This window comes from Thunnus thynnus, chromosome 11 (assembly GCF_963924715.1).
Source record: "Thunnus thynnus chromosome 11, fThuThy2.1, whole genome shotgun sequence".
Classification (NCBI taxonomy): domain Eukaryota; kingdom Metazoa; phylum Chordata; class Actinopteri; order Scombriformes; family Scombridae; genus Thunnus; species Thunnus thynnus.
This window is the reverse complement of record NC_089527.1, coordinates 18,291,880-18,319,520: the sequence shown is the minus strand read 5'-3', so window position 1 is coordinate 18,319,520 and position 27,641 is coordinate 18,291,880. Positions and strand designations below refer to the sequence as shown.

Sequence of the window (27,641 nt, the reverse complement as noted above, 5' to 3'; positions counted from 1 at the left end):
TTTACTACAGTCTGTTTCCATGTGACATGAGTCACAGTTCACTGATAGTAATGACCACTTCCAAATGTGTGATTCAGTATTTGTGTGCAAGTACATCCAAGAGGTTATAATTACTTAACAAGTAGACAGGCGGCTCAGTGAACAGTTTTTCCTCTTTCGAGCTCCTTGTGCAGTTATGTATTTTAGTCAGAGACATTGTTCCTCTCACATATAAATAAACTGTGTATAAGACAGAACAAATCTACTAAATTAATGTTACTAATACAATATTATTGAGATGTAAAAAAAGTACTCTGATTTCTATTTAAATACATTTATTTACTTTAAAGAATACAAACTGCATTATATTTAACATTCTATTCACAAGAAAATATATTTTGTAGAAATAACCTCACAATAAATATTACATACATATAATTTAGTTTTTTCTTATTATGAAAAAGTATCTAAGCATAAACTGTACAACTTTTAACCTAACCTACGTATAAATAATAGACTGTTGTCTTATTTTAGCCCATGACTTCCCACAGTCCTTGAAGTGTGAAGCCCTCCTTCAGCTTCTCAACGGCGAGACCCAGCTCCTCAGAAAAAACTGGCTCACGGTCTTGTTGCTTTGGAAACAGTGAACAAATTAAACACTTCTACAAATCATAGAGCACAACATCTTGTACAGCATATTTAACAATTATAGCAGGGGATAAAAGTTGTTGTGAGACTTTACCTTGTTGCCATCAGCAAAGTAGGCCTGCAAACAACAGACACAATTAATACATTTAATAATCAGATAACCAGAATATTCTGAGTGTTATAGTAGGTTATTGTTGTCTGATGAGCGCCACGCTATCAGCATCAGCTCTAGGCAACATGAATTCATGTTTGTTCATGGTGTTGAAGGGCATTAGCTTACAGCTATTCTGAGAGTCTGGAAACTAAAGCACTGACTCCCAAAGGATTGATGAGTGCAATGGTGGCCAACAGGCACACTCACAGTGAAAGCATCAGTCTGCTCGTCAGGCTCAATTTCCACATCATCGGGTTCTTGCTCCACCGTGAGTTCTTCCAACGGCTGCGGCTGGATTTAATGTTAGGACAAACAGCACTATGACAACAAGATCTCCTGAACAGTGGAGTAATCAATCACATTTATGATAATGTAGCGAGAAAAAAAGACATCTGTAACAACGACGCAGTAATTCAAAAACAGACATGTAGAGTATTTTCATTTGTGTTTCCAGTCACAAGTTTACACTTTGTTTAAAAGACCACTTTGTAAAATTTAGTGGCATCTAGTGGTGAGGTTGCAGAATGCAACCAGTTGATTGCCCCTCACCCTCCCCTTCCAAGTGTGTAGGAGAACCAGGTAGTCACAAAACTTGCGAAAAACGCAAAAGGCCCTCTCTAGAGCCAGTGTTTGGTTTGTCCATTCTGGGCTACTGTAGAAACATGGCGATGCAACATGACAGCCTCAGTGGCAGAGGACCCACTCCCTATGTAGATATAAAGGGCTCATTCAAAGGTAATGAAAACACAGCAATTATTATTTTCATTATACACTAATTAAAACATACTTATGAATATTACATTCACATTTCTGCCAGTAGATCCCGTAAATCTTACACAGTGGTCTTTTAAAGTTACACTAATGAGGCGTTCAGGATCAGTGATTCATGTATACCTACCTTTTCTTCCATTTCATAGTCCACTCCAAAGATGGGGTTGGCAGAGTACACCTTATGCAATGAGTTGATTTCTTTAAGTGCATCTTGAAGCTTATCCACAGGGTCGATCTTAAATCCCAGCACGTAGCCTCCACTCTAAAACAAAACAAAACAAAAAAAAAAAGTGTAAATTTATTAATCACAAGCAACCCCAATAATGTGATTATATCGGGTAAATGTGACTCAAAGTGCAGAGAAGTTACCTGGCGTGAACTCTCTATCACCAAAGCCAAGCCAAACTTGGAGTCTCTTATTCTGATAGACCACTTTGGGGGAAAAAAGGTAGGACATTGAATACATACACCATCCTAAACTGGACAGAATACATGATTGTACAACAGAAACACTTGCATTAGGAGTCCTGACTTGCTGCTGAAAAGAGTCACTACATTGTTTCAGACATTTGTCCTGCTCTGAGGATGCATTATGATGTAATATGATTTGTGAGCCACCTGTAGATTGGTACACTACACTAATCTACAGGTGACTCACAAATGTGGCGTTTCTATTGTACTGAATGGTTTGTGAACAGTGAATTCTGTAATTCTGAATGACTGTTGTAAACCGTATAAACTTAAACGCACAAAACAACCACAGAACTAGAGTTTGGCTCTTGAAAAGCTCCTGAGCACATAATAGTGGTCTGTGTGTTTGTTATAACATTATATAAACAGGGAAGGTACATAATTTTGGGAATAGGCAAAGACTACTACATATAATACAGTATCTGTTCCCTCAAGTGGTTGTGACTGCATAGCAAATAAGCAAATATATTTGCAACTCAGCATTTTAGGCTCAGTTTTCAGCTTTAGACAGGTCAGGTAGGATAGGTGATGTTCTAAAGTGTATTGTACGTACAATCTGGAGGTAAGGAATGCTGACGTTGAAGCTCTCGTTCATATTGGCATGCCACACAATCCGAACGTTGGTGATAAAGAAGGTTCCGAGGTTACCCTAAAAGAAAGAAAAAACCAACAACAATCAAGGAAAAGGAATTCAGCTACTCATATTGCACATTAATTATGTCATATCAATTATTAAATAAAAGAGTAATCTTATTATATGTGGACACCTTAGAAAGAATTAGGAATTAGGAAAACATTTTCATATGACTGCTCTGCTACTTCAAATAAAATTCTTATGAATGACAACAGAAAGAACACACACCTCTACAGTTAGTCTGTACATGAACGTAATCACAGAAACTGTAAATAGGTTTGTACATTAAATAAGCTGTCAAAAGCAAAGAAAAAAAGAAGATTTGAACAGACAAATTTCAGGAGGAACAGCTGTACCTGATCACTGGATAAATTCCAAACTCCATTAATTTTATCATACACTTGCTCCCGGGGCAAGAGTCTTAGCTGCTTATTTTGAATAAGAGCAGCTCGCAATTTCAGGTCCCTGTACATTTTAGAGGTCTCATAGGCCCTGGGGAAAAAACAAAAACACATTTTAAAACATTTAGTAGGACATATTGTACATTTTATGCAGACTGTAATCAGGGAGTTGAACCCTCTTGCTTTTTTTTACCTGTGTACAGCGATAACAGAAGTAAACAACCGTGGACTTCCTGGAACCACATTTGTGAAAATGAACTCAAATCTTGTGTTGTTGGACTTTGTCAAGATGTAGAGTGCTTCAGTCTGGCCTCTCAATTTCTGGAGAAGAACATTCAATTCTTAAATTAGCATGTTTATCTGTCTGTATCACATTTATTATATACTGAATTTAAGTTAAACAGTATACTGTATGCTGCGTGTGAAAATATGTAAAATGATTCTGAAGAAATACTGCTGAGTTGAAATATTAAGACAATAACAAAATAATTAATAATTACAGAAATAAAACAAAGTTTTACTTACTGAGTTAGCCGTCCTTGTTGTGATGTTAATGATGGAGTTGTAACCAACAGCTGAAAGAAATTATAGATTTGCATTTAGGTTCATATGATTTAACACTCGGCTTCTTCATCCTGATTCTGCTCTTTGTTGGCAAGTACTTGCACACGTAAGCACTCAAAGAAGAATGGGAACCTTAAAGGACAGGTTCACAATTTTTTAGGTCTGCCTTAAAACAATAGTCAGGTGCCCAAATGAATACTGAAGCAGGTTTTTCTTGCTGTAATTATTCCTCCTGTTCATACTGACAATTAGAAGATCCCTTCATAATGCACTCACAATGTAAGTGATGGAGGACAAAATCCACAGTCCTCCTTCTGTGCAAAAATGTATTCAAAAGTTCATCTGAAGCTAACATGAAGCTTCAGATGTCCAAATTATTCAAATGAAGTAGATATGTTTTAACATTACAGTCTTTTTAGTGCCAAAGTCCCTCTTTTTGTTACTATACTTCCACCGCAGCTCAACAGGGAAACACTGTCCAAGGAAACACAAAGTTGGAATTTGATGCTAAAAAGACTGTAAATGTTTCAGATATCCACTTGATATGACTAACGCTGACTGCTGAAGCTTCATATAAGCTTCAAATAAACTAAAAGCATTTCTGCAGAAAATGACTGTGAGGACACACTGTGGATTTTGGCCCCCATCACTTATACTGAAAGCACATTTGAAGGGGATCTTTTAATAGCCAGTACGAACAGGAGGAATAATTACAGTGAGGAAAACCTCTTTCAGTGCTCATATGGGCACCTGACTGTTGTTTTAAGACAGACTTGAAAAGCTGTGAATCCATCCTTTAAGACACAAACCACACTGGGATATCTGATATGATGTCTGATAATGGTCAGTTTCCTATTTTGTTCCTCAGCATGCGTTTCATTATCATATCAATATTACATGTAGTGTTCATTCATTAAAACTCTTAAAAATAAAGTTGACTGAACATACAGTACAACATATATAATGCCACAAAAATGGAAACCATGTTTGATACTTCAAGTCTATTTTAGAAAAGGTTAGTAGATATGAGGGTGTTTAGAAAAAGCTTATTTACTATTAGATTATTCTCACATTCGTGACTATAATTGTCACTCACATCATTAGATTTAGATGAGGTTTTAGCAAAAAGGAAAACTAAATGGAGGGTGCACAGGAAAGTCATTAAACCTACAATGATGATCATGATCATTTAAAGATGACCACATAATACCATTTAATAAGGTAATTTAATACCATGCATTTTCAAGAGAGGGCAGAAATATTCAGCTGATTGGCTGCTGGTGGAGATGCATGATGTGTACATTTAATATACAGTATAGATGGACGGATGAATGGCATGTTCACGAGCAGAAATAAATGCCTAAATTAAAGATACAAGGAGTTTTTACTGCTGGATAACAGGTAGAATCAAATGATAAAACATATTAACGATGCAGGTGTACTCACACAAATTGACTCTTGGCAGGGCCAAAGAATGCCAAATGATTCTCAAGTTTGTCACCAAGAGTCGTCCTGTAAAATAAGTGGACATTATTTTTAGTTTACCAGCTACACACAAATTGCCCAGATAGTTTTTACCTCCAAGACAGCAAGATAACTACCTCGATCACCGTTGTTGCCTTTCGTGTCCTCTATTGAGTCGAGGCAATCTATCAGCACCTCTCCTGGCCGAGTTTTCATCTGCCTGTGCACGGGACAAATTGATAGATTGATCAGTAATATCTGCAGCACCAGTATGGAGAGGATTGTTTTAGATTAACGTTAGTTTTGCTGTAGGTGGTTACAGTAATGCATAGTATTCATCTAATTAGACGTCTCTACACTACAAATGTGGCATACCGCAAAACATTTTCCACGAGAAAACAGGAAGCTAAGCAACTAACATTAGAAAACACCTTGCAGCTAAGTATTAGTAACTTAGCAAGCTTACCTTTAGCGTAGCTGAGCTAAGCTAACTAGCTTCTAAACTGGTGAAATAATTTAGTGAATTAACTTAACTTACTGTGCGGTTATGTCGAATCGGACGTCTCTGTCCTCCCAAAGAGCATCTAAAACAGACGCCATGACTGCAGGTTGTCTCTCTAACGGGTTTGTTTGGTAGCTGTACGTAGTAATTTGCTGGCTGAATGTTTAGCAGGTTGGCTAATCCGAAAAAGCATTCGGAGTCATTATCACCATGGCAACAGACGGCAAGCCGGGGGGACAAACATCTTTTAGACCCTGAATGTTACTCTCGTCACAAGAATAATTAATATTTAGGTGATTTATTATTTATTCACGTTGAATATTAATTAATCTTGTGAAGAAACAAAATTTCACTTAGTTTTCCATTGTATGTAGACTATACCAAAATATTTTGGATTGATAAAAACAAAACTTTCTATCTAGGAAAACTGGTCAAATGGTCATGTTTTATAGTGGTGATATTTTGATATATTTTGAAAACAACTCAATGGACAAGAATGTTAGCTTTTTATTCCAACTATTTTATTTTATGGTTAAGCTGCAAAATAAAAAGGCAACAAATACTCAAACAACTTTTAAAACTTATAACATAAACCCATTATTGACTAATATGATTTGAATATTTGTACCCCCTTATTTATTTATTTTATTTATTTTTCCTCCTCCTGTGTATTATTTTGTTTTTATTGAATGTAAAAAGCTTATTGCACAATTCATTTAAGAAGATATATATCATAATTGAATTCCCTGGCGCTTTGTTTTCTTTTTGTTCCTCATACTTGTTTATATGTTACTGTTTTTGAATTTGATTGTTTTCAATAAAGGTGGGGAAAAATAAGCTGATGCACCAGATGGTTTGTTTCACAGAAGCATCAAAGACGTCATCCCTGGAAACTGTTTGGAAAAGGGCAGGCACTTTCATCTAATCACTTTCAGGTGATTGGATGAACCATTGGTCTATCACTGTCTTTCTTAGTGAGGCAGCTGGATTCGTGAGATCACAAGAGAATCCTCATTGGACGTTGATTGGTCCGAACCACCAGTGGTTCTGGATGCAAGCACATAACTTGAAGGATGATGAGATCCGTGTTGAGACTGTGAGGCCTTGTGGCGTAAACGATAGAAATAGCTGGGATTCGTCAGCATAGCAATGGTATGAGAAACCATGGGAGTGGATGATTGCACCAAGTGAGGTGGAGTATATTGAGAAGAAAAAAGGACCCAGCACTGACCCTTGAGGAACCCCTGTGGATAAGCTGTGTGGTTTGGACCCCTCCACCCTCTAAAAGATCTCCCTGAGAGGTAGGACATGGACCAGTGGAGGGCAGATCCTGAGATACCGAGCTAAGTGAGTGTGGAGAGGAGGATTTGGTGATTAACTGTGTCAAAGGCAGCTGACAGATCTAGCAGCAATGGAGCTGAGGACTGACCAGCAGCTCTAGCCAAATGTAGTGATTCCATTACAGACAGGAGTGCAGTCTCGGTAGAGTGACCCCGCTTAAACCTAGACCGATTTGGACAAGTACAAGTTGTTCTTAGAAAGAATTCAGAGACTGCGTAAGTATTCTGATAGGGAGGGTAGGAGTGAAACTGACCTGTAGTTTTCAACCTAGGCTGGGTTGGGTTTTTTTTAGCAGCAGGGTGTGTGTGAGAAAAATAAATGAAGAAATGAAGTCATGCAGCTGGTGTGGCAGTGTTTTCTGGACGGATCCAGGTTTTGGTCAGGGCTAGTACCTGAATGTGTGACAGATTAGCAAGTGATTGGATAAAGTGAGTAGAGGAGGCTTTTCTGAGTGAACAGAGGGTTGCATTGTCTGTGACAGATGCAATTTTTCATTAACCTTGTGTTTGATGTACTTAGTATCAAACCCCAATGGGACTCCTAATTAGTACTTTATTAAAGGCAGGTGTGCTGGAAAGACCTAATGAAGATGTGAAAAACACACAGACAGACCTGGGTAAGATAAAGCATGCTTCATTTATAAAGCACAATTCGTGCACATATGGGAAGCTCAATGTGCTTTACATTATAGATAAAGTGACAAACTTAAGTTAGATTTAGGTAATTTTCAATCATGACTTTTAGGCCTATCAATATTTTCTCCATATTTTGTTTTTGCTAGGAAACCGCAAATACATTGCTTGAGAATTTACAAAAATAGTGTCCACAAAAGGTTGAATGGCAGTGCAAAGTTATTAATATGTAATAATAATTAATAATGAATGAAATGAAATTTACCTACAACACCACCACTGCTACTTACTGCATGCCTCCACTACTTGGATCACCAACCAGCCACCATTTCCTCTACTGCTAAAAAGAACTAAGAAAAAACAAACTTACAACCACTATTATTTTATATTTTATTACTAAAACATACAAAACATTTATTCGGATATTCACACACAGCCCAAATAGAAACACCTTTAACGGATGGATTTAGAAAGCCTTGTGGTACATTCCTCACAAGTTGGCATTCTCAGTAGACCTCTGCAAGCATTACCTACACAGAAATGGCCCTCTATTGTAGCTGCCAGTTATAACCTGAACGGACACGATGTCATACAAACAGTACACACAAAAGTACTCAGAGCATATGGTTCATATTTAAGCAAATCATATCAACACAAGTTAAACAAGCATCGCACTATTGCTGTCTTGCTAGAAATATTCAGTCTATGTAAAGTACATGGCTCAGAGAGGTATAAGATGATCTATAGGTTAATTTTAAATTGTTTAGTTGTCACTTTAAACCCAATAAAGGATTTCTCCTGGTGTATTAAGCGTAACACGATTTCTTTGAGATAATAAAGACAGTTTTTGTAGAACTTAACTTAAGTCAGTCAGTCATTTTTCAGTTGAAACTGTGATTTTTTTGGATTGGATTCAGTTGGTTGTGACTCTTTAGCACTGTTTTGCTAACTGATGTGTGTTAGAAGAAAGGTGTTAGAAAAGTGCATTAAATTTTCTGAACACAAATGACAGAATGCATCATTATAAAATTACAAAACAGCAAACTGTAGGGAAGAAGAGTCCATTTTCTGATGGCTTCTTCTCCTTTTATCCTGCTGGGAACAAGAAAGTATGATATTTAAAAATAGAATAGTAAAAAGAGAGTGTGCACATTTGCTGTTAAAAATCTTCAAACATTACCTGTTCTGAATAGAACACAAGTCTTCTTGCACTCATCCTCTGTTTCATAACGGTTGTCATTTCCACCACAGCCTCCATACCAAAACTGTGCACAGGCATTGGCCTGCTTGTCATAGTACCAGCGGATGCTATAGTCTCGGCAGTTGCCTTGGGACAAGCTGAGTTCACAGCGGGGATTGAGAGGAGGGGCATCTGAGGAAGAAACAGTCTATGAGATGCATGTTTTAAAAAGCATATTGATGTAGAATTGAGATGAATTTAGGAGTACATTACTCACCTTCAGGTATGACTGGACTCACCACAGGTTGCAACTGATTATAGGTTAAGGATGAAACTGAGCCTAGTGTGGATGAAGATTTTGCAGATGAAGATGATGACGATGATATGACTGCCTCATTGGAGACGGAGTTTTCTCTCACTGGTAATAAAGATGCTGTTTTGTTAACTACAGCCACAGTGCTGCCACCCCGCACATGGGCCCTTAAGTCTAAATCTTCACCTTCATCATCCTCCACCACCTAAGAGTGGGACAACAACATAAAAATGCATCAGTGTTGAGTTGAATTCTGTACCATCAGTGATGACATTTACAACAGAGTACACAGCAAAGTAAAACAATGCAGGATGTGTTTTCAGCAGAGACCTGAACAGGGAGAGGATCAGCACTGATAGGTAATGTGAAAGTGTCTCCACGGCCTCGGCTGTCGGTGCGTCTATGATTTTGGATCTCCTCTTGGTAACCATAACCATTCTTGTTGTTTCCATATCCATTGTTTCCATAACCATTATTGCCATAGCCACTATATCCATTGGTATTTTCTCCATGCCCATTGTTTCCATTAACACCAAGTCCATGCCCATTGTTTCCATTAAAACCAAGTCCATGACCATTGTTGCTGTTCCAGTGTCCATTTGCAATGTGATTGTAGATAAGGGCGCCATTTTCATCTTCACAGAACTGGCTGACAAGTTTAGACTCCAGTGCTGAAAATAGAAATAAAGGAAGCATTTATTTTACACTTTAGCTTTTATTGCTACATGTTTGATACACAGCATATATTTAAATCTGATTGTTCTCACCTGGTAGAGTGTTGAAGTCATCAATGAGGTACATATGTTCACTGTCAGGGTCAGAGGCAATGAGGTTGAGTTCTTGCAGGAACTCAGCCTGTGTCGGATCAGAAGAATTGACAATCCCCAGAGCGTACATCTCAATGTTTGCAGCATGAGCTTCCCGCACAGCTAAATCAAGTTTGACAGGCTCTCGCTTGTCAGTCTGACCGTCAGTGATGACGATGGCAACTTTTCTGACTCCAGGCCGGGCGCTGAAGAAAGCCTCCTGAGTCGCCTTTCTGATGGCGGTGCCAGTGTAGGTTCCCTCACCCATATAAGGCATTTTTCTGATTGCCTGCTTCACATCCTGTTTGCTCATGTAGCGAACCAAGTTGAACTCTAAATGGACATCCAGACTGTAGAGGACCAGCCCGATTCTTGTTGCGTTGCGTCCAACTGTGGTCCGGTCCACCAGCCTTGTGACAAAGTCTTTGATGATTTCAAAGTTCTCAGGGCCGACGCTCTCTGAGCTGTCAATGACGAAAACAAGCTCCATTGGCCTTTCCTTGCACTTGATGCCGCATCCTGAAAACAACAAAATATAGCCACTACTCTACTATTCCCCTGTACTCTAGTTTACCTAATGCTAGCTTTAAAAACATGTAGCATATAGAAAATCCTTATGCCAGAATCTGGACAAAACCAATAACATTTGACAACAAACCACCTATAATGTCATCAATAATTTGGCTCTACGTTCATGACAGTTGAGATTTGACTTGTGTCTTACCACAGATTTCTTTAATCAGCTTAATAATGTCCTCTCTCTGAAAAACATGACAACATTTACATTAGTAAAAAAGCTCTATGATTACTTGAATGGTCAAACATTAGTTGAATTAATTAACTTACTGTGAGGCCTGGATCTCCTTTTGTTCCTGGTCTTCCCTGAGATTTGAGAAAAGTTACAAACAATATCACTGTTTTAGTTTTGTGTTATTAAAAAATAGTGTGATGACAATTACCCAACATTTCATTGCAATCAAACAACTGATAAGTTTGCTCTCCTTTATGTTCATTCCCTCACATTCATATACTTTAACTATGACTACAAGTCAGTAGATAGCTTCATTTATACTTAAACAAGATCTGTTCTACTCACTGCTTCACCAGGGACTCCAGGATCTCCTAAGTCTCCTTTTGTACCCTTCATTCCGCGCTCACCCTGTAATCCACGACCACCCTGTAAAAAGGGGAGAGTAATTCATCAGTCAGAGACCAGTTAATCAGAAATCAATAAAATATTTGAAAAATATATCAAAATCCCTCACCTTAGCTCCAGGATATCCGTCTCCTGGAGGCCCTCTAGGTCCAGTCATACCTTGAGATCCTGGCTCACCCTGAAATTGGATTAGGTTGAACTGAATGATACAAGACAGTTCTTGATTCTTGGTATACCATGAATTATTGTTGTTTTTCCTGCGGCTAGTTTGTCAGGCAGTTGTTGGCAGTGTAACATGTAAGCTCCAAATGATACAGCAGCACTTTCAATATGTAAAACAGTGGTAACATTTACCTTTGGTCCTTGAATACCCTCTCCCGTGGGTCCAGTTGGACCAGGAGGTCCTGGTCTCCCAACATTACCCTTAAAACACATGGTTAAAAGTAATCAGACCACTAGTTTATGAGCAAACAATATGAAAACATGCATATAGTAAAGGGTCAGATTCATTAGTGTGTATTGGTAAGGACAACCTTTAACCTTATATGTTGTCAAAGGTTGACTTTATTTAGTTATTAGCTATGATTCCGATTTCAATATCAATTATAATTAGATCAAACTGTTTGGTAGATAATCTGGTGATAATCTTACTAGTGGTCCTTGTAAGCCCTCTCCAGGTGGGCCGGGCAAACCTGGCAATCCTCTAAAGCCAATGTCACCCTGGAACAGACAGGACATTATCAAATGTTTTTTAAGCATTCCCATACACACACGTGAAAAAACATACAAAGAAACAAAAAAAACATCAGAGAAATAAAAATTGTAGACACAAACCTTGGGACCAGGAATTCCTATTCCTTCTGGGCCCGGCTCGCCTGGTAAACCCGGTAAGCCTGGAGGACCCTAGAAAAAGTACACTAATTATTTCAAACCATCTTGAATATAATTTACTGGTTACAGACGTTTAGGATGTGCAAAGTTTCAATATAATGTAATATAAGATGTGTATTTGAGGGTACAAACCACAGGGCCAGAGGCGCCTTCGCCTTTTGGACCAACTGGGCCTGGTAAACCAGAATGACCACGATCACCCTGATGAAACAAAATTCAGTGATAAAGACTTATGACAACATACTGTCTATCTACTAATATGGTTAATAAATGTTCTAAAAACACTCTAAAATACCTTTGGACCAGGTAGTCCATGACCTGTTTCTCCAACAGGGCCAGGGGGGCCAGCAGGACCTATATCCCCCTAGAGACAAGACAATGAAGCTGTAGTGATGATTATCAGAAACACTGTTGTGATACATTACATTGAATCAGACTCTATCTGGCAGCACTTCTGCTACTTGTCTACATGCCAGGATCAGTGTTAAGAGACAGTTTGAGTATACATTTTTAGTTATTTACCTTTGGACCTGATATGGACCGTCCTGGCTGTCCTGGCATGCCCTGCTGGCCTGGTAACCCACGTTCTCCCTGGAAGATAAGAGTCGACAAGAGACTTATGATCTAATTCATGCTTGTCCTTTTTTCTCATGATAATTGTGTTGCTAACAACTTGCAAAGGACTTGATTTCCTGTTAAGTCTGACAAGCTTTTGGCTGAATACAAAGGCATAAACAACAATATATTCACTGTAGAATAAATGGAACGACGTTGGGAACTATCACACCACAAGAAAATACTTATTTCATTCTTACCTTTGGTCCAGAGGGTCCTGAGATCCCTGGAGGCCCATGTAACCCACGGATGCCTCTTAGACCCTGGTCACCCTAAGAGGAAGTACAACACACATCATGTGAGTGATTTGTTTGCTGTGAAATGAAATGTAAACAAAAGACATTATAATCTTTAGCATACTTTCTCCCCTTGAGTGCCAATTCCTTGTGCTCCCTCAGGACCTCTTAAACCAGGTAAACCAGGCTCCCCCTGAGAGATTAAATATAGATAAGAGATACAAAAGATCTTTTTTTAAACCTACTCAGCGATGACAGGATTCTGGAAATAACATAGTTGTTTACACTATGAGCCAATGGACAAAAAAAGGTTAGGATGAGATGCTGTGAGGAAACTTGTTTACAAAGTGGGAAGTTTTCCACAGAATTAGCATACCTTCTGTCCTGGAGCTCCATCCTCTCCCGGAAGTCCTGGCAGGCCACCTAAACCAGATGCTCCGGGCTCTCCCTGTAACAGTAAAATAGCACTATTTGATACTGGATGTATTCAGTATACTGACACCTCCCTTATGCTATAATAGACCATGTTTAAGTGAACTAATTTGGATCAGCACATGAGTTGTCTCACCTTTGGACCAGGCTCACCAATGCCTCTGTCTCCTGGAGCTCCCTGCTCTCCTGGTAAACCTTGGTCTCCCTAGAAATAGAAACAGCATGACAACATAAGTCATAATAAAAAAAAATGTAACAAGCCTGTCAACATGTTGTTTGTCCAGTTTATGGTTTGGCTACACCTTTATTTTTTTATATCGTACATACATATTTATGTGCTGTTTACACATCTGTTACATTCAAGCCCTTGCCAAACGAGTTGACACAATGCTGATTAAGCCTATCACCTCCAGATATATCTCTGTGAATTTCACAAAATACAGAGTTTTTAAATCTGGTGTCAGGTTTGACATTCCTGTGTTTGCCGGATGAATGCATACTGCACATGCTCTATGGGCAGAGCATGCGCACTAGAGACTTCCACCAGCCGAGTCGAATAACTTCCGGTTGGCTCTCTGCTAACTTGAAGTGGGATAAAATAATTTAATCGTGCGGCTCTTTTAGACTACAAATGATATCTGAATGGATCAAATTCAGATAGTGAAACGATTCACTTCATGGGGGTTGTGTGACGCTTAAAACAATCTATCCACCGTTTTACAGCTGCAACAGTAGAGACAAAGTAGGCTACGGCGGAGCATATGATTTAAGCACATGTCAACACTGTTCTTATAATTACTTTTCACTGCCAGAAGGGGGAAACAAAAGTCCTGCACTCAGCTTTAAATACAGTATTTCTGTCCTTTCTGTTATAATGATGTTAACAAACAATAGATTGATTGTCTCCTGTTGACAAATTCTATTACGACATGTCCTGCTTCACAATAAAGTGAGAGGACAGTGTAAAATTGTTACCCTAGAGTGACCTGGAATCAAATTCGGATCCTTTTCAGTATGAAGTAGTAGCGCTAACCATTGTAAAGAAGGAGGTATAAAGTCCCAGTTGGGTGCAGCACAAAAGCACCTTCATCAGGCAAACCTGACCAAGACCCTGGAGGTCAAAAGGTTGCATTAATTTTTTGGGAGCTTGCAATGTTGAGCATCAGGACTACAATTCCTTTTCCTCTCAGTGCAAACCATTGTGCTTCCTCTCTACAACCAAACAGGTGTTAAACAAACACATGCAGCATTTCAAACAATAGGTGTTTTAACAAACCTTAGGTCCAGGTAAACCTTCTCCTGGAATTCCTCTTACTCCTGGTGGACCTCTTGGACCTTCCATTCCCTGCACAATAACACCAGTTATAAGGAAATCAGTACAAAGCTATGTTGTTATTTTATGTAAATATAGATGAAGACATTTTGCTGACCTTCTCTCCCTGTATGCCCACTCCTGTCAGTCCAAGTGGCCCTGGAAGACCTGGGGGCCCTAGTTCACCCTGGAAGTAAATTACCACAGTCCAGTTAATACATAACTATCTGATCTCAGTCACATATTTGGCTATGTAGGTGTTAACATTGTACTGAGTAGATGACGGAATAGTTATATATGGATAGGTAAAGTGTGGCACGAGGAGAAAAGTTACACTGGATACAGAACTGGCTCTTGAGGTATTTTACTCAAGAGTACCTATGCACAGAGTCTATCCTTTTTGGCAGATAGGAAATTACCAAGAGCTACAGTATACAGCTGTAATGATTACAGTGTCTAGATATGTTAATGGTCAATAGTTTTAAATTCTGCAATAAGATGCAGAATAAGATGCAGAAAAACTACCAAATCCAAACGGTCAAGGCAGATGGCTGCCCACCTAGAGCCCAATTCTGCTTGAGGTTTCTTTGTGTTAAAGAGGAGTTTTTCCTTGCCACTGTCACCAAGTGCTTGCTCATGGGGGAATTTTTGGGTCTGTGCAAATTATAGAGTATGGTTTAGACTTTTTCTATGTGAAAAGTGCCCTGAGATAACTTTTGTTATGATTTGGCGCTATATAAATAAAATTGAATTGAACTGAACTGAATTGAAGAACTATAACCCAGCACTCACTGGTATCCGCTGCTAAAAGAGGATTATAAATTATGTGAGAGCAGTGCAGGTATAAAAAGGAAAATTACATAAATAGACCAATATAGCACAGTCCTAAAGCCTGGAAATGTACGTGTCTCAAGCAGTAAATGAGACATTTAAGTGTGTCCATGACAAGGATAACTTCACCTGTGTATTATGTATATAGTTACACAGTATTTATAGTACATAGTGCACCCCATGTGCCACCTTTAACTTTAAGTAACCAGATGTTTCATTTAGTACTAGTGCCTTAATCAGTCTGGCGTTCCAAGAAGCCATCTTTATAATTGTAGCCTAGAGGATATTTGGGCTCCCTTATGGATTTCATTAGTGCCTTTCTTGTGTACACATGTTGCAGTAAATTCTGTTTCCTAAATGATCATTATATAACCCACCTGTTCTCCTTTGATTCCTGCACCCTGCTGCCCTCGCGGCCCCCTCGGTCCAGGAAGCCCCCGATCCCCCTGTGGAACAAAATCAGGTCATCTCTGTCAGTTACATCACAGCCAGCCATTTGCCTTTGGTTCACAGCCAAGTCAACATTGTTCTCTAAGAATAGAGTATGGAAGAAGAGCATGTTGACTCCTGTTACGTTCTTGTGATTGATACAAAATGATCATATGTTCCAGGAATGGAACTGCATTTTTTTCCCCTTTTCTTCATGGTACCTCTTGACTACGTGATTCCCCTTTGAGAGGGTTCTTTCCCCTTTACAGTACGAGTGAATTATAAAGTGAAAGGAGTTGCTGATGGGAGCAGCCTGAGCAACATCCTAAGTGTAATGAAATGCGGACGACAAAAAGATCTAATCATATAAACTCTGAGTGTGTGTGTGGAGAAGAAAGGGTCTGACCACCTTGGACACAAGCACTCTGATCCCTTTTTATAAGAGATAGAGTTCAACAGAGGAGTAAAACCTACAACAACCAGAAAGTCTGGCACAGATTAAACAGATGTGTACTCGTTTGAGGACATTTCCAGTACATTTACTCAAGTACAGTACAATTTTGAGGTAATTGTACTTTACTTGAGTATTTCATGCAACTTTATACTTTTCAGAGAGAAATCTTGTACTTTTTACTCTACTACATTTATTTCACAGCTATAGTAACTAGTTACTTTGCAAATCAATATTTTAATCAGTTGTTTTATAAATGGCAAGACACTGATATCTAATTTTAAACATAAAATATCTTAAGTTTTGTAGGATAAATGTAGACCTCAGGGTCAAGGTATGCATTGTTATAGAAAGTATAAGGTGTTAAAATTAGCATCACCTTGACAACATTAAAATGCTGCTTACATTTACACATCAATTAATCAGTTTTCAAATAACAGTCTAAAATTGGCTATTTTCATAATGAGTACTTTTGATACTTTAAGTACATTTTGCTGACTATACTTATATACTTTTACTTAAGGAAGAGTTTGAATACAGGGATTTTACCTGTATTTGAGTACTTATTTCATTGTGGTATTGCTACTTTTACTTAAGTAAAAGGTCTGAGTACTTCTTCTACCACTGAATAAAATATACTTATATTTCTTTACACATAAATACGCTCCTCTCATTGTCTAATTTACCCACAAGTTCTGTCTTGAACAGCAATAAACAGTGAGACGGTATTGCTGCAAGTATTACATACTAATCTCAGTTAATTGTGGTTAGGTTTTCTTCTATGCAGCCATAAAATAAGACAGGCTTCCAGCAACAATAATCTTCATCAGTTTTTGTATACTGTAAGCCATATATTACTACTCCCGGTGTTGCATGTCTTGTTAAACCACAGGTTGAAAACCCTGCATTCTCCATTTGAATGGGGTGTTAGCAGAGTCTATTGTAAAATACTGTACATGTACTGTACCATAGTGCAACATGTTGCAGCATGAAGAAAAAAAACACACAGTTTTTAACAGGCTTAACACATCAACAACAGAGTGAGTGGCAACGCTTGAATGAACACCTGAGTTGTGAGTCAGTAAGTTGGAACTGAGTGAGCTGTGGTTTTGACAGATGCAGGCCATGAACTGCGGACTGGCCCGGTTACGTCCAAGTGGACTGAAATATTTACCCTCAAACATCAGTCAGAAGGTCAATACAATGTGTTTTTACGTTAGTGTATTTTTAGGCCTGAGAGTTATGTTTATTAGCCACAAAAATCTTGATGGTGGTATTTAACAACAGTTGATGTTTTAGTTCTCCAAGGATAGAGATCTGGATAGAGATGAAAGCTTATGGGCAATGGCTAATTTGGGTTAAGTAGTAACGATTTCATCATTTCATACTGTTTTTATATATGCTGCAGATGTGTTTAGATATCACTCTCCTCTCAACAATAGGCCTTTTCCACAGCAGACATTTTGACTTGTCATAGTAGGAAAAGCACGTGTTACTAATAACATTAATGGTGACTTTGTCATATTCATGTGTCCCAGTAACCAGGACCCTGAAATGAAAGTGAAATGGAATCCTGTCATCATTAATTTATTATTTACACCCGTGCTTTTGCTACTGTGATGTGTCAAAATGTCTTCAAGTAAAACAGCCTTTATCTGCAGCCCCTAATCATGTACTAGTATCTGGATGACATCAAACAAAGGCAAAATCACTCAGTCTTTGCACAAAAAATGTAACAGCAGAATTAACCATTGATAGCAGAGCTTAAAGCTAAATTTCCCAAAGTCAAAGTACAGATCAAAGGATTGACTCAGTCAGAGTAGGGAACTTTGTCATCACCATTTCTCTGTCTGCTTTTCCTCTCTGCTTCTCCTGTCAACTGGGAAATAAATTAAGAACATTGCCTTATTTAAACTTTGATAGGTTTTACACCTGAGCTGTTAGCTACTGAGCAGCTTTACTGGGAGTCAATTGCTTTGCTCAAAGGTATCTTGATTATTCAGTGCAGGAAAAGTGGGGCCACTGTTGGCAGGATTTCTGCAAAACATGTATACATGTCTGTGCATATTTGGGGATATTTAGGGATAAATTTATGATAAGCTGAAACTTTTTTTAATTGATCTTAATAATTTGTTAAGCCTGTCACACCGACGGACATTTTGGTCTTTTGGCAGTCTAGACACTAGAAAACAAAGATTAACAAAAGTATCACGGCATGTTCTAGTTTTGACCGACACAATGTTACCATTGTGTAATTAGTTCTCTGACTCAAAATAATACCTTTGGTCCGGGAAATCCCTCGCCCTGGGGTCCTTTATCCCCTTGAACACCTTGTGGTCCTGGAGGTCCCTATAAACAAAGCCAGATATATGTCACCCAAAAAGCTCAGATCAAAAGACCTGTTGGCTTCCTGAACAGATCACATTTGCCTCATTTGTCATCGAAGGAAAATAGACGCATAGTCACAGACACAAAAATCATATGATTTGACAATTTGGTAAAGAAATAAGAAACATAACTCACAGAAAGGCCAGGTTCACCCACTCCTGGAGGACCAGGTGGACCTGAGCGGCCTGGGAATCCAATGTCACCCTGCAGATTTATAATAAGTCAGTGTAAGAAGAGAAACACACGGAAATGCAAATAGCAAATAAACAATCACAATATACAAGAAAGTATTCAGAGGAGAGAACATAACATGACTCACTTTCGGTCCAGGGAGCCCAATACCAGTTTCCCCCTGAATTCCTGGAGGGCCGGGTGGGCCACGTTCACCCTGTGATCACAAACATAATAACACTTAACACTAGTGCATATTGGAGCTTAAATACTGTACCAAAATAGTGGAGGAACATGAGTCCTGAACCAGAAATTTAGCGTTATCCTTGCTTATAATTGTTTTTTCTCTCTTGTCTCTTTGTTGTCTCAACACTACAAAGGATTGTTGGAGACTCTTTACAACATCAAAATTTAGATCCATTACATGATTTGCTTGAGGTTTAGATAACTTTGATCTAAAAATAAAAGACACAAGGTGAAGAGCCTGACCTATGTAATATTTCACTGCATTTCATTTAAATTTAGCCTGAAATTTTAATTAAGGAGTTATCATTCATTGTTTCAGACATGTTAATTTGAACGTGAGGACTGTGTATTTGGAGACACTTAATATCTAATTCTTTTTCTGAAATATATATAAATAAAAACAACAAGTAAAAACATACAATGACAAGGCTTGTCGTACTGGAGTCATAAATACAAATTTTACTACATGAAGACCACCATGACTTCTGTTCATCCGTGCAAATGCTGCCTACATGTCCTCACATGGCGAGACGGTGAGCATACACTGGCTTCCCATGTATATTATTATCTACAGACCCTGCTGTAGGCACTTCCTAGTCTGTATTTAGAAACAGGATACAAGCTATTGGGAGAACCTGTAGTAAGATTTTTTTGCTGATGGTTCCTTCCTTTTAATGGTGAATTGCAGTAATGATGGGGAAGACTTTGGCTCATTTCCAAATGTTCACATAGGGCTCTATTACCAGACAAACACGCTAAAGACTGGGGTGGTAAAGCTCCAACCTCTTGTTTAAACTTAATTCATAAAAGGAAATGTAAAGGTCACAGCAGATGTGCATGATGGGGTAAGTAAAAGTTGTTAAAAAGGGGCTGACCTGCTTTCCCTGAGGGCCCTCTGGTCCAATGTCTCCATGTGGTCCTGGCAACCCCTGAGCGGAGACAACATACAACCATTAATCAAGGAATACATTCGGATATGTGTCTGCATTTGAGTTTGTGTGCCAGTCTGTCTGAATAGGAGGAAATGTTTGACATGAGCACATGAATTAGTGATTTTATTTTCTTTAGTATAAAGTGGATTTTCCTTTAGTTTAGGAATTCACATGCAGTATTCCTAACACACACAGGAGTCCTAATAACGCACAATTGTGTAAATGTAGACTGTTATGCTAATGTACAGCCAAATCTTTAAAAAATATATTAATATTGTTTATTTTTTATTTAAATCTGAAATCAGCTGTACTGTACTTCAAGTTACACCTGAATACCCATATCTTTTAGTTAAAAACAGCTGTCTTCTCTGTTTTGTCTGCTTATCAATGAAATATAAAGTATTAACTATTAAAGACAAGCTCTAACATCAGATGAATTACATATTTTACTCCTCAGTTGGTACTGACCTGCAGACCTCTAATTCCTCTTGAACCAACTGAACCCTCGGGACCCTGTAGCAAATCACATAAAAAAGAGAATGAACATTATGTCAAATACATTAAGAGATAAGTATGAAACTAAACATGATACTCAGTACATGTGGTGTCATAAGTGCTGCCGTACCCTGTCTCCTTTGATTCCTGGAGTGCCACATTCACCCCTTTCACCCTGTGTAGAGATTACAAGTATTGCTTGAATTCTTTCTAATGAAATAAAATACTGTCGTCATTAATCTGAATCACTTACCTTCTCTCCTTTGTAGCCTGGTTTTCCCTGAAAATAAGTGTAATCACATGTTATATGTGAAAAAGCAACAGTGCTAATTATATGTATTAACTTTCTTTATAATGTATGGTTCGAATTACCTCAGCGCCTTCTCGTCCAGGTAGACCACTTAGTCCTGCTTCACCCTGATATGACAAGATTATACGGACTCATTACATCAATAAGTATAAGTTTATCCACTCTTACTTTAATGCAGAATAAACTGTCTGAATTTGCATGTATAAACAAGTAGAGGAAAGAAACCAAAAAAAAGTGATTGGTTCCAAAATTAAACATATAAATTAAACATTCGATGAGATAGACACCTAACAAAACACAACACAAATAATAGCGTTAACTTCTAATGGACCTAATGGACAAACAATAAAATGGACAGAAGACATATTGCCAAATTAACATGTGTCTAGACTCAAAGAGTAAGATTAAGGCGGGATTTTAAAATGCCAATAGGAGGGATGGTGTGGTTCAACTGTTGGACAGCGTCAAGCTCCATCACTACTTGATTCATAATTACACCATAGATCAAAAACATAAATGAGTGCCTTCAGTGCTTAGAGAAACAAATCAAATTAACTTATAATCAATTCTATGTTTGATTTGAAGCCTGACATGCATTTCTTTTGTACAACAGTCAAGATGTGAAGAAATAAAAGCGAGTAAAGCTGTGTCAAGAGCAATCCCAAAACAAGAGACAATATTTTACTTTTGCACTTGTGTTTAGGTGTAAAAAGCTACAACAGAGTTTGTTTGCTGAATTTTAAGGCAGACTCACACATGACAGGTAAATATTACATGTGGATACACATTTGACACAACTGAACTTTTGACATCTGCAGGAAATCAGAACCTCTGACTTACTTTTGTGTAGCTGAAGAAGATCAATTAAAAATCCAACATTTAACCACTTTGATCACCAGTGAGCATCATCTGGTTTCAAAGGAAGGTACAGCTATGTACTCTCACTGTAACAGTGACAAGGGATGTTGTGTTTTCTATGAACAGAGCTCAGTGGGAGCATAAATATAAAGGGAATAAAAAGGGCCTAAAATCAAACCTTGTGGTACTCCACAGGAGATGGGTGAAGAGGGGGAAGTAAGAGACAAAGAACTACAATGCATGTGATTAACTGTTATTAGTAATGACAGATAGTAATGAAAGTTAAGTTCATTACACACATAAGAGCCTGAAGTTTACTTTTTGTGTAAATTGTAAGATTCCAACCCTTTATTTCCTCAAGAACATTATAGCATTTCTCCTCATACTTACTGTTTGAGCAGATCACTATCCATTTGGACTTCTATAAATTATATGTACATTGGTAATAAATGATAAATAGTGAACTATTGGCAGGTTTCCATTTGCACTACAGCAGGTAGTGTTTTACATTATAAACAATTCTTTTCAATTCAATTCTTGAGCTCATTATTAACTACTGGTTACTCTGGGCTTACAAACATTATTTGACCAAATACTTCACAATTTACAGACACCTGAATAACCTGGTTAAGGAAGCCTGACAACTTCTTCCAAAACTGAAAAATTGATGTCAGGTGTGGAACACCTAGGAAGTATTACATAACTTGTAAAAAAAAAAAAATAAAAAAATAGCCCATATGTCCATCAAAAGGCATGCACCTTTTGCCCTTTAAGCCCTGGGGCTCCGTCATCTCCGGGGCGACCTTTCTTCCCCTGGAGAATGAAACAAAATCAGGGTTTAGATTTGATTCATTCTTCTTCTGACACTTTTTTACTACTTATTACAAAGAAGTCTATGACCCATAACCTGAAAATGAAAGGTTATCTTAACCATGTTTCTGCAAAGTGAAAGCAACATATATTTTGTGGGCAGGTATTGTTTAAAAACTGAGACAGCAAAGGGGAAAAGGGTCACAGGGCTGAATGTGTTACATGTGAGGGCTGTATGATATTTGAAGCCATAGGTGGGCATGAGGTGTCTTGTCCACAGGGCCAGGGGTCATTGTCTTGAGCTGCACCTGGACAGTGTGTGTCAGTTGCTATTCACCAGAAATCGCTAGTTTTTGACCATTAAACTAATGAGAGCAATTATGAGAGCCTCTTAGTCTGAGTGTAAGAATTTGAAGAATCTCTCTAAGGATAAAGCACCTGGTTAATGACCATGCAGCTGTCTGTCAGCAACATGATTATCTGCCTGGTCGCAGGAAAGCTTGACATTACATGAACTGTCAGCTATCTTAAGAGGAGAGGGGCGGATGAGTGAAAATATCTGTGTCTAGAGGGGCCCGTATCATCTTCTAGCACCATGATGCATAATATCCGGTGCCTCATTATGTACTGTAGTCCTTCTATCCCTGCGTAACTGACCAGGATGTAGGGGTGTGATTTATGATGGCCAAAGGTCCAGCTTTATAGGCAGTTGGAGCTATAATTGTGGTGCCTCTGGTTTCCATGGGGGATATCTTATGTTGCTTGAGAAATGCACAATAACTGTCTAAGACGGGGCACACAAAGTAGCAACAAACATATTTCTCTGGGAATAGCAGACCATCTTCTCTCCTTTCCTTCCCTGTTGCCATAAGTTTACTTGTAGAATGTGGGACAAGACCACCTATCCCATTACTTTGCTTGTGCAAATGCCTGTTAGCTATACTGAGGTGGAGGGGGGTGGGCAAGTAATTATCCTGATTGTTTGAAACTGCACAATTACCATTCCTAAAATATCAGGATCATGTTAGATTTCCCCACACAAAATTTCAAACGTCCGTCCCTCTGACAGACTAGTGACACTTCAAAGAAAACTTCTATTTGGTTGCAGGATATTTTGAAAAGTTGGAGGTTAAATACTCACCGCAGGCCCAGTGGGTCCCCTCTCTCCTTTCTCACAAGCACATGTCTGAATCAGAGGGCACTTGAAAAAGAAGAGACATGTTTGCTGAACTGTCATAAACGTAATTCTATACAGTCAAAGTGGATCCCCTTCATCTAATTACACATTATTAAATATCAGAAGATTCTGTGTAAGAGTTGTTCAATTGAAACAATACTTACTCCTTCTTCAGCCAAGTCAGTCTGCAAAGAAAAACAAAAGCTGATGAATATCTGACAGAATTTGAGTTGTAGCAATATTACAGACCCTAATCAGTAATGTACAGTATATTTGTTGTGATAATTCAATGTAGCACAATAAATGCCTATGAAACTACTTCATACAAACAGTAGTTTTGGGAAACCAGGTAAATAGGCATTTCAACTTGAAAAAAATGAATGAATATATCAACATTAAGAACAGCTTTTCAAGTTTTTTTTATGAATGGTGACTGACAAAGAAATAAATGAATGTCTAAATGTAAGTCATTTATTCTTACTGTAAAGAGAATATAACTAATCAAACCCAGTTGTTTATACTCAAATAATTGTGTTGTGACATTACAAGTAAGACAGCTTTCCCAGAAAAAGAGACAAAAAAGAATAAATCGCTGGGCTGAAGGAAATCCCAGGGGATATACTCATGTAGAGATCAAACAGGTTTTTTTTTTCCAAAAGCTGCGTAAAAAGCTTAAAATCCAGAGCTGTCATGGACATTCTTTCATTTGTTTCTCTAGAGCTTTTGTCATCACTCCATCTCTACACGAATACCTGAACAAGCCTGCCCATGTGTCAACTCTGAATACATGCTCACTCAAAGCAAATACAACACTTTTCTTCTCAGCGCTGTCTGATGAATGACATGGTATTATACTCACTATTTTAGTGACAATCTTTTCGACTATGTCTTTGTCCTGTAAATTATGGAGGAAGTGGGAGGCGGGAGAGCTGGCGAGCAGACGGAGCTGGGCCACATTGGCTGGCTCGTTGGCTGTTCGGGTGATGCCCAAAGTGAAGAACTTGATACCCTGGTTCTTGGCATCAGCGACAGCAGAGAAAATGTCAGGGTTTCTTGGGTGGGAAATGCCATCTGTAAGCAGCACGGCTACTTTGATGCTGCCAGGGCTTGACTCCTCCAGGTAGATCCTGGTCATGTTGGTGATGGCGTAGGTGGTGTAGGTACCGTGCCCAATGTAGATGATGGGAGCTATACGGGTCTTGAAGTTCTCTTTGCCCCTCCAGTCTTTGAAGGTTTGCTCTTTGATAACATGACTGCTGTACTGCAGCAGAGCCACCTTCAAGCTCAAGCTGTGGCCAGTCTGCAGCCGTACCTCTTGGAGTCTATCCACCATGTTCATAACAAACTGCTTTTCCTGTTCGTGATTGTCCTTGGCACTTTCAGAGCTGTCCAACAGGAAGGAGATCTCCAAGGTGCAGTCGTTGTCTAGGATGGCTGTGAGCACACAGAACAGGATCAAGGACTGTTTACAAGTGTTACTCCATTCACTGATTAAATGACTGATTACATTTCAATGTAACTTAATATTTTTTTCTTTCAAATCTATAAGTTTCACACAGAGGAGAAATAAATCAAAGTAAGAAATGATCACGTCCAGACCCTTTTTGGTACTGTAATATATTGATTAAGCTGGCGAAATAAAGGAAAACACACACACAAAACACTTTTAGACTGAATACAATCCTGTAGCAACACTATGATGAATTTCTAGCACCAAAAGAAACAGTTTTTGGTTTGTGAATAAAAATATTTTCATTCATTGCATTTTTAATTCATTTTCTTACCTTGTCCATCATGAATATTTTCAGCCAGAGGTTTTATCCTAGATTTCTTGTTAGCTTTTCTGTCCTCATACAAGTCTTGGGCCCAGACGCTGGTCAGTGCTGTGACCAGCAGCACTGACATGAAGGAGGGGAACATCCTTCTTCCAACTATGGAGACAAAATAGCAACAACAATTCAAAATCAATCAATGTCACTGTCCACAAAAGTAGTTTCTGCATCAAATCAGAGTGGAACAGATTGTGCATCCATACATTTTATCTGCTTAGGTTAAGTACATTTTAAAAACTATTTGTCCTTAAAATGTCCTTATCTTCAAATTGACTCACTTTCCAACCTCCTTTAGAAATGCTGCAATTTCTAGTATTTCAGTGTCCTAATTTGAGTGCAGCCCAAAATGCAGAGTTGGAAAAAGGTTGCAGGAACAGCCGAGGACCAGGGTGCACAGTGAGCTCCAGTTAGCTCATTGATTGTTTAGCAGCAGCAGCAGCAGCAGCAGCAGTAGTGTCAGTCATCCATGGGAGCAGAGAGTGAGAGACCCTGAAACACTTTCTCCTCCTTTATAAGGAGGAACCGACAAACCAGATCCAATGGTGCCTCGTCAAGACTCCTGCTCTGCCCTCAGGGCAGGGGAAGGCTGGAGTATGTTTCCAACAGCGAGGCAATGTTATGTGTGTTTGCTGAAATTGGTATTTTAATCACCACAAAGACAATCAACTACAGATGTTTATGTTTACTAGGGGGTAACTTGTTTTTTTAAACACCACAAAATTATAGTCATCACGGACTGTAATTGCATCTTAGTGTATTTGTCACACTTTGTTATGTTTTTAGTGAAAGTTACTGTGAGGAAAAACTGTCTGATGATGTTTTAGACAAAGTTTATTGATGTGAGTCTTGAAGCTGAAAAATAAGCAAGTTGTTTCCATGTTAAATAGGGAGGAATGGGACAATTGTCCAGTACATCTTTATTCTGAAACTGCACCAGTTAACTATTTGAGACACTGGCAGAGAGTCAGGGTTATATTTTAATTCTCCTTTTCTATACAAACAAATTGTGAACTCTGGACTGTAAAAGCATTTTTTGCCAGCAAAGTTGTTCATAAAGTCAGAAAAGGTAGCAAAAAATGTCCCGTATGATTTACAACAAGGTGACCTTTTGACTGAGAGGTTTTTGGCAGATAATTTATAAAGTGGCATTGGTGCCAGCATAAATTCCACAGGTAGAGTGTTTTAAAGTTCAGAGGTCCTAATGGCAAAGGCCTGGCCACCTTTGGTCTCCAACCTGGACTCTGGAATGACCATAAGAGCCCTGCCTGAGGAAAACAAAGTTAAAAGGTCCTAAAATGACCAAGAAATGGCAGCTATTGTGGATATGCTCCAGTTAGATTCTGGTCTGTTTTACTTATCAGACAGTAGATGATCACATTATTTTCAATGCAGGCCTAAACTAGACTGATCAATGAAAATAGGCTAAGATCATCAAGCGGTCAGCAAAGGATAAAAGCTCTACAATATCGCCGAAATAACATCCAGAGAGTATGAGCTTTCTGTATGAACTCCCTCTGATGGCATGTTACACACAGGTCTATAAAATTTCCCTACATCAAAATTATTGGGCAGAAAACCAAATATTTCTGTTTGAAGTGACGAGCAGGAGCTATTTAAACAAAGGCAAGTACATCAAGATGATGATGAGGACATTTACTGTCCAGCCTCTTCAGGTGAATATGACACATCTCCAAAGTACAAACAGGTAGAAGAGCAATGAGGCCTTCACAGTAACCTCAGACTATGAAAGTATGAGCTTTAATGTGTAATTTTAAGAATATCTTTTGTTGGTTGTTGTGATTTGTTTCTTTTAATTATCATTGTATTAAAGAGGGTAGCACTCAGAATGGCATGCAATTTCTTTTTCCAAAAAATAAATTACTGGAGTCTTCAGGTGGTATTTCACCTTCCAGACCCTAAAAGATGACCATCTGACCATTCACTAGTAGAGGTGACCTTTAAGCGTACTCCTCCTGGTGTGGTTAGAGAGATGGGGCTTTTCCTGTGCATACTGGCTGAGGATTCATGGAGTTTTCTGTCCCGCTGTGCTTAAGGTTAAGAGGCTTTGTATTACAAAGCTCCAGGCAAGAAGTAATTAGAGACTTTCTGACACAAAAGAATGTTGCACTGAATGATGGTTTGGCAAAATCCACCCTGTCACTTTTCTCTATGATAGATGACAACCATTCATAGGGTTCCTATATGCTGG

The 27,641-nt window shown here is 38.5% G+C and overlaps 2 protein-coding genes across 3 annotated transcripts; both read right to left on the bottom strand.

The window, feature by feature from the left end:
• Positions 1-340: 340 nt before the first annotated feature.
• Positions 341-5,805, bottom strand: bbs5 (Bardet-Biedl syndrome 5). Its single transcript, XM_067603534.1, has 12 exons — positions 5,625-5,805; positions 5,224-5,306; positions 5,069-5,134; positions 3,584-3,633; positions 3,252-3,379; positions 3,014-3,149; positions 2,577-2,672; positions 1,922-1,984; positions 1,680-1,814; positions 989-1,072; positions 722-745; positions 341-611 (listed from the first exon to the last, which is right to left on the bottom strand). Exons 1-12 carry the CDS (start codon positions 5,684-5,686, stop codon positions 510-512), a joined length of 1,029 nt encoding a protein of 342 aa, XP_067459635.1. The 5' UTR covers positions 5,687-5,805; the 3' UTR covers positions 341-509.
• Positions 5,806-7,974: 2,169 nt separating this feature from the next.
• Positions 7,975-25,527, bottom strand: col28a2a (collagen, type XXVIII, alpha 2a). Of its 2 annotated transcripts, none has more exons than XM_067603520.1 (35): positions 25,385-25,527; positions 24,460-25,034; positions 23,765-23,785; positions 23,565-23,624; positions 22,373-22,426; positions 20,818-20,862; positions 20,699-20,725; positions 20,576-20,620; positions 20,419-20,463; positions 19,894-19,947; positions 18,921-18,989; positions 18,737-18,805; positions 18,494-18,562; positions 15,711-15,779; positions 14,621-14,689; positions 14,467-14,535; positions 13,327-13,395; positions 13,135-13,206; positions 12,883-12,951; positions 12,723-12,794; positions 12,430-12,498; positions 12,203-12,271; positions 12,040-12,108; positions 11,851-11,919; positions 11,668-11,736; positions 11,371-11,439; positions 11,126-11,194; positions 10,957-11,037; positions 10,707-10,742; positions 10,585-10,621; positions 9,822-10,379; positions 9,385-9,725; positions 9,019-9,259; positions 8,742-8,933; positions 7,975-8,656 (listed from the first exon to the last, which is right to left on the bottom strand). In XM_067603520.1, exons 1-35 carry the CDS (start codon positions 25,518-25,520, stop codon positions 8,649-8,651), a joined length of 3,735 nt encoding a protein of 1,244 aa, XP_067459621.1. In that variant the 5' UTR covers positions 25,521-25,527; the 3' UTR covers positions 7,975-8,648. The 2 variants fall into 2 exon arrangements, with proteins under 2 accessions (XP_067459621.1, XP_067459622.1); XM_067603521.1 differs by having other exon boundaries at positions 7,975-8,653.
• Between the last annotated feature and the right edge of the window lie 2,114 nt (positions 25,528-27,641).

Coding starts and splice junctions, on each gene's coding strand:
- col28a2a (XM_067603520.1), bottom strand. CDS start 25,520: ATGTTCCCCTCCTTCATGTCAGTGCTGCTGGTCACAGCACTGACCAGC. Junction 11,440..11,667: donor AGGGCTTACAAGGACCACTA/GTAAGATTATCA, acceptor ATGTGTTTTAAG/GGTAATGTTGGGAGACCAGG. Junction 10,380..10,584: donor GCTGATTAAAGAAATCTGTG/GTAAGACACAAG, acceptor TGTTGTTTTCAG/GATGCGGCATCAAGTGCAAG.
- bbs5 (XM_067603534.1), bottom strand. CDS start 5,686: ATGGCGTCTGTTTTAGATGCTCTTTGGGAGGACAGAGACGTCCGATTC. Junction 2,673..3,013: donor GGAATTTATCCAGTGATCAG/GTACAGCTGTTC, acceptor TCTTTCTTTTAG/GGTAACCTCGGAACCTTCTT. Junction 1,815..1,921: donor TGATAGAGAGTTCACGCCAG/GTAACTTCTCTG, acceptor GTTTTGTTTTAG/AGTGGAGGCTACGTGCTGGG.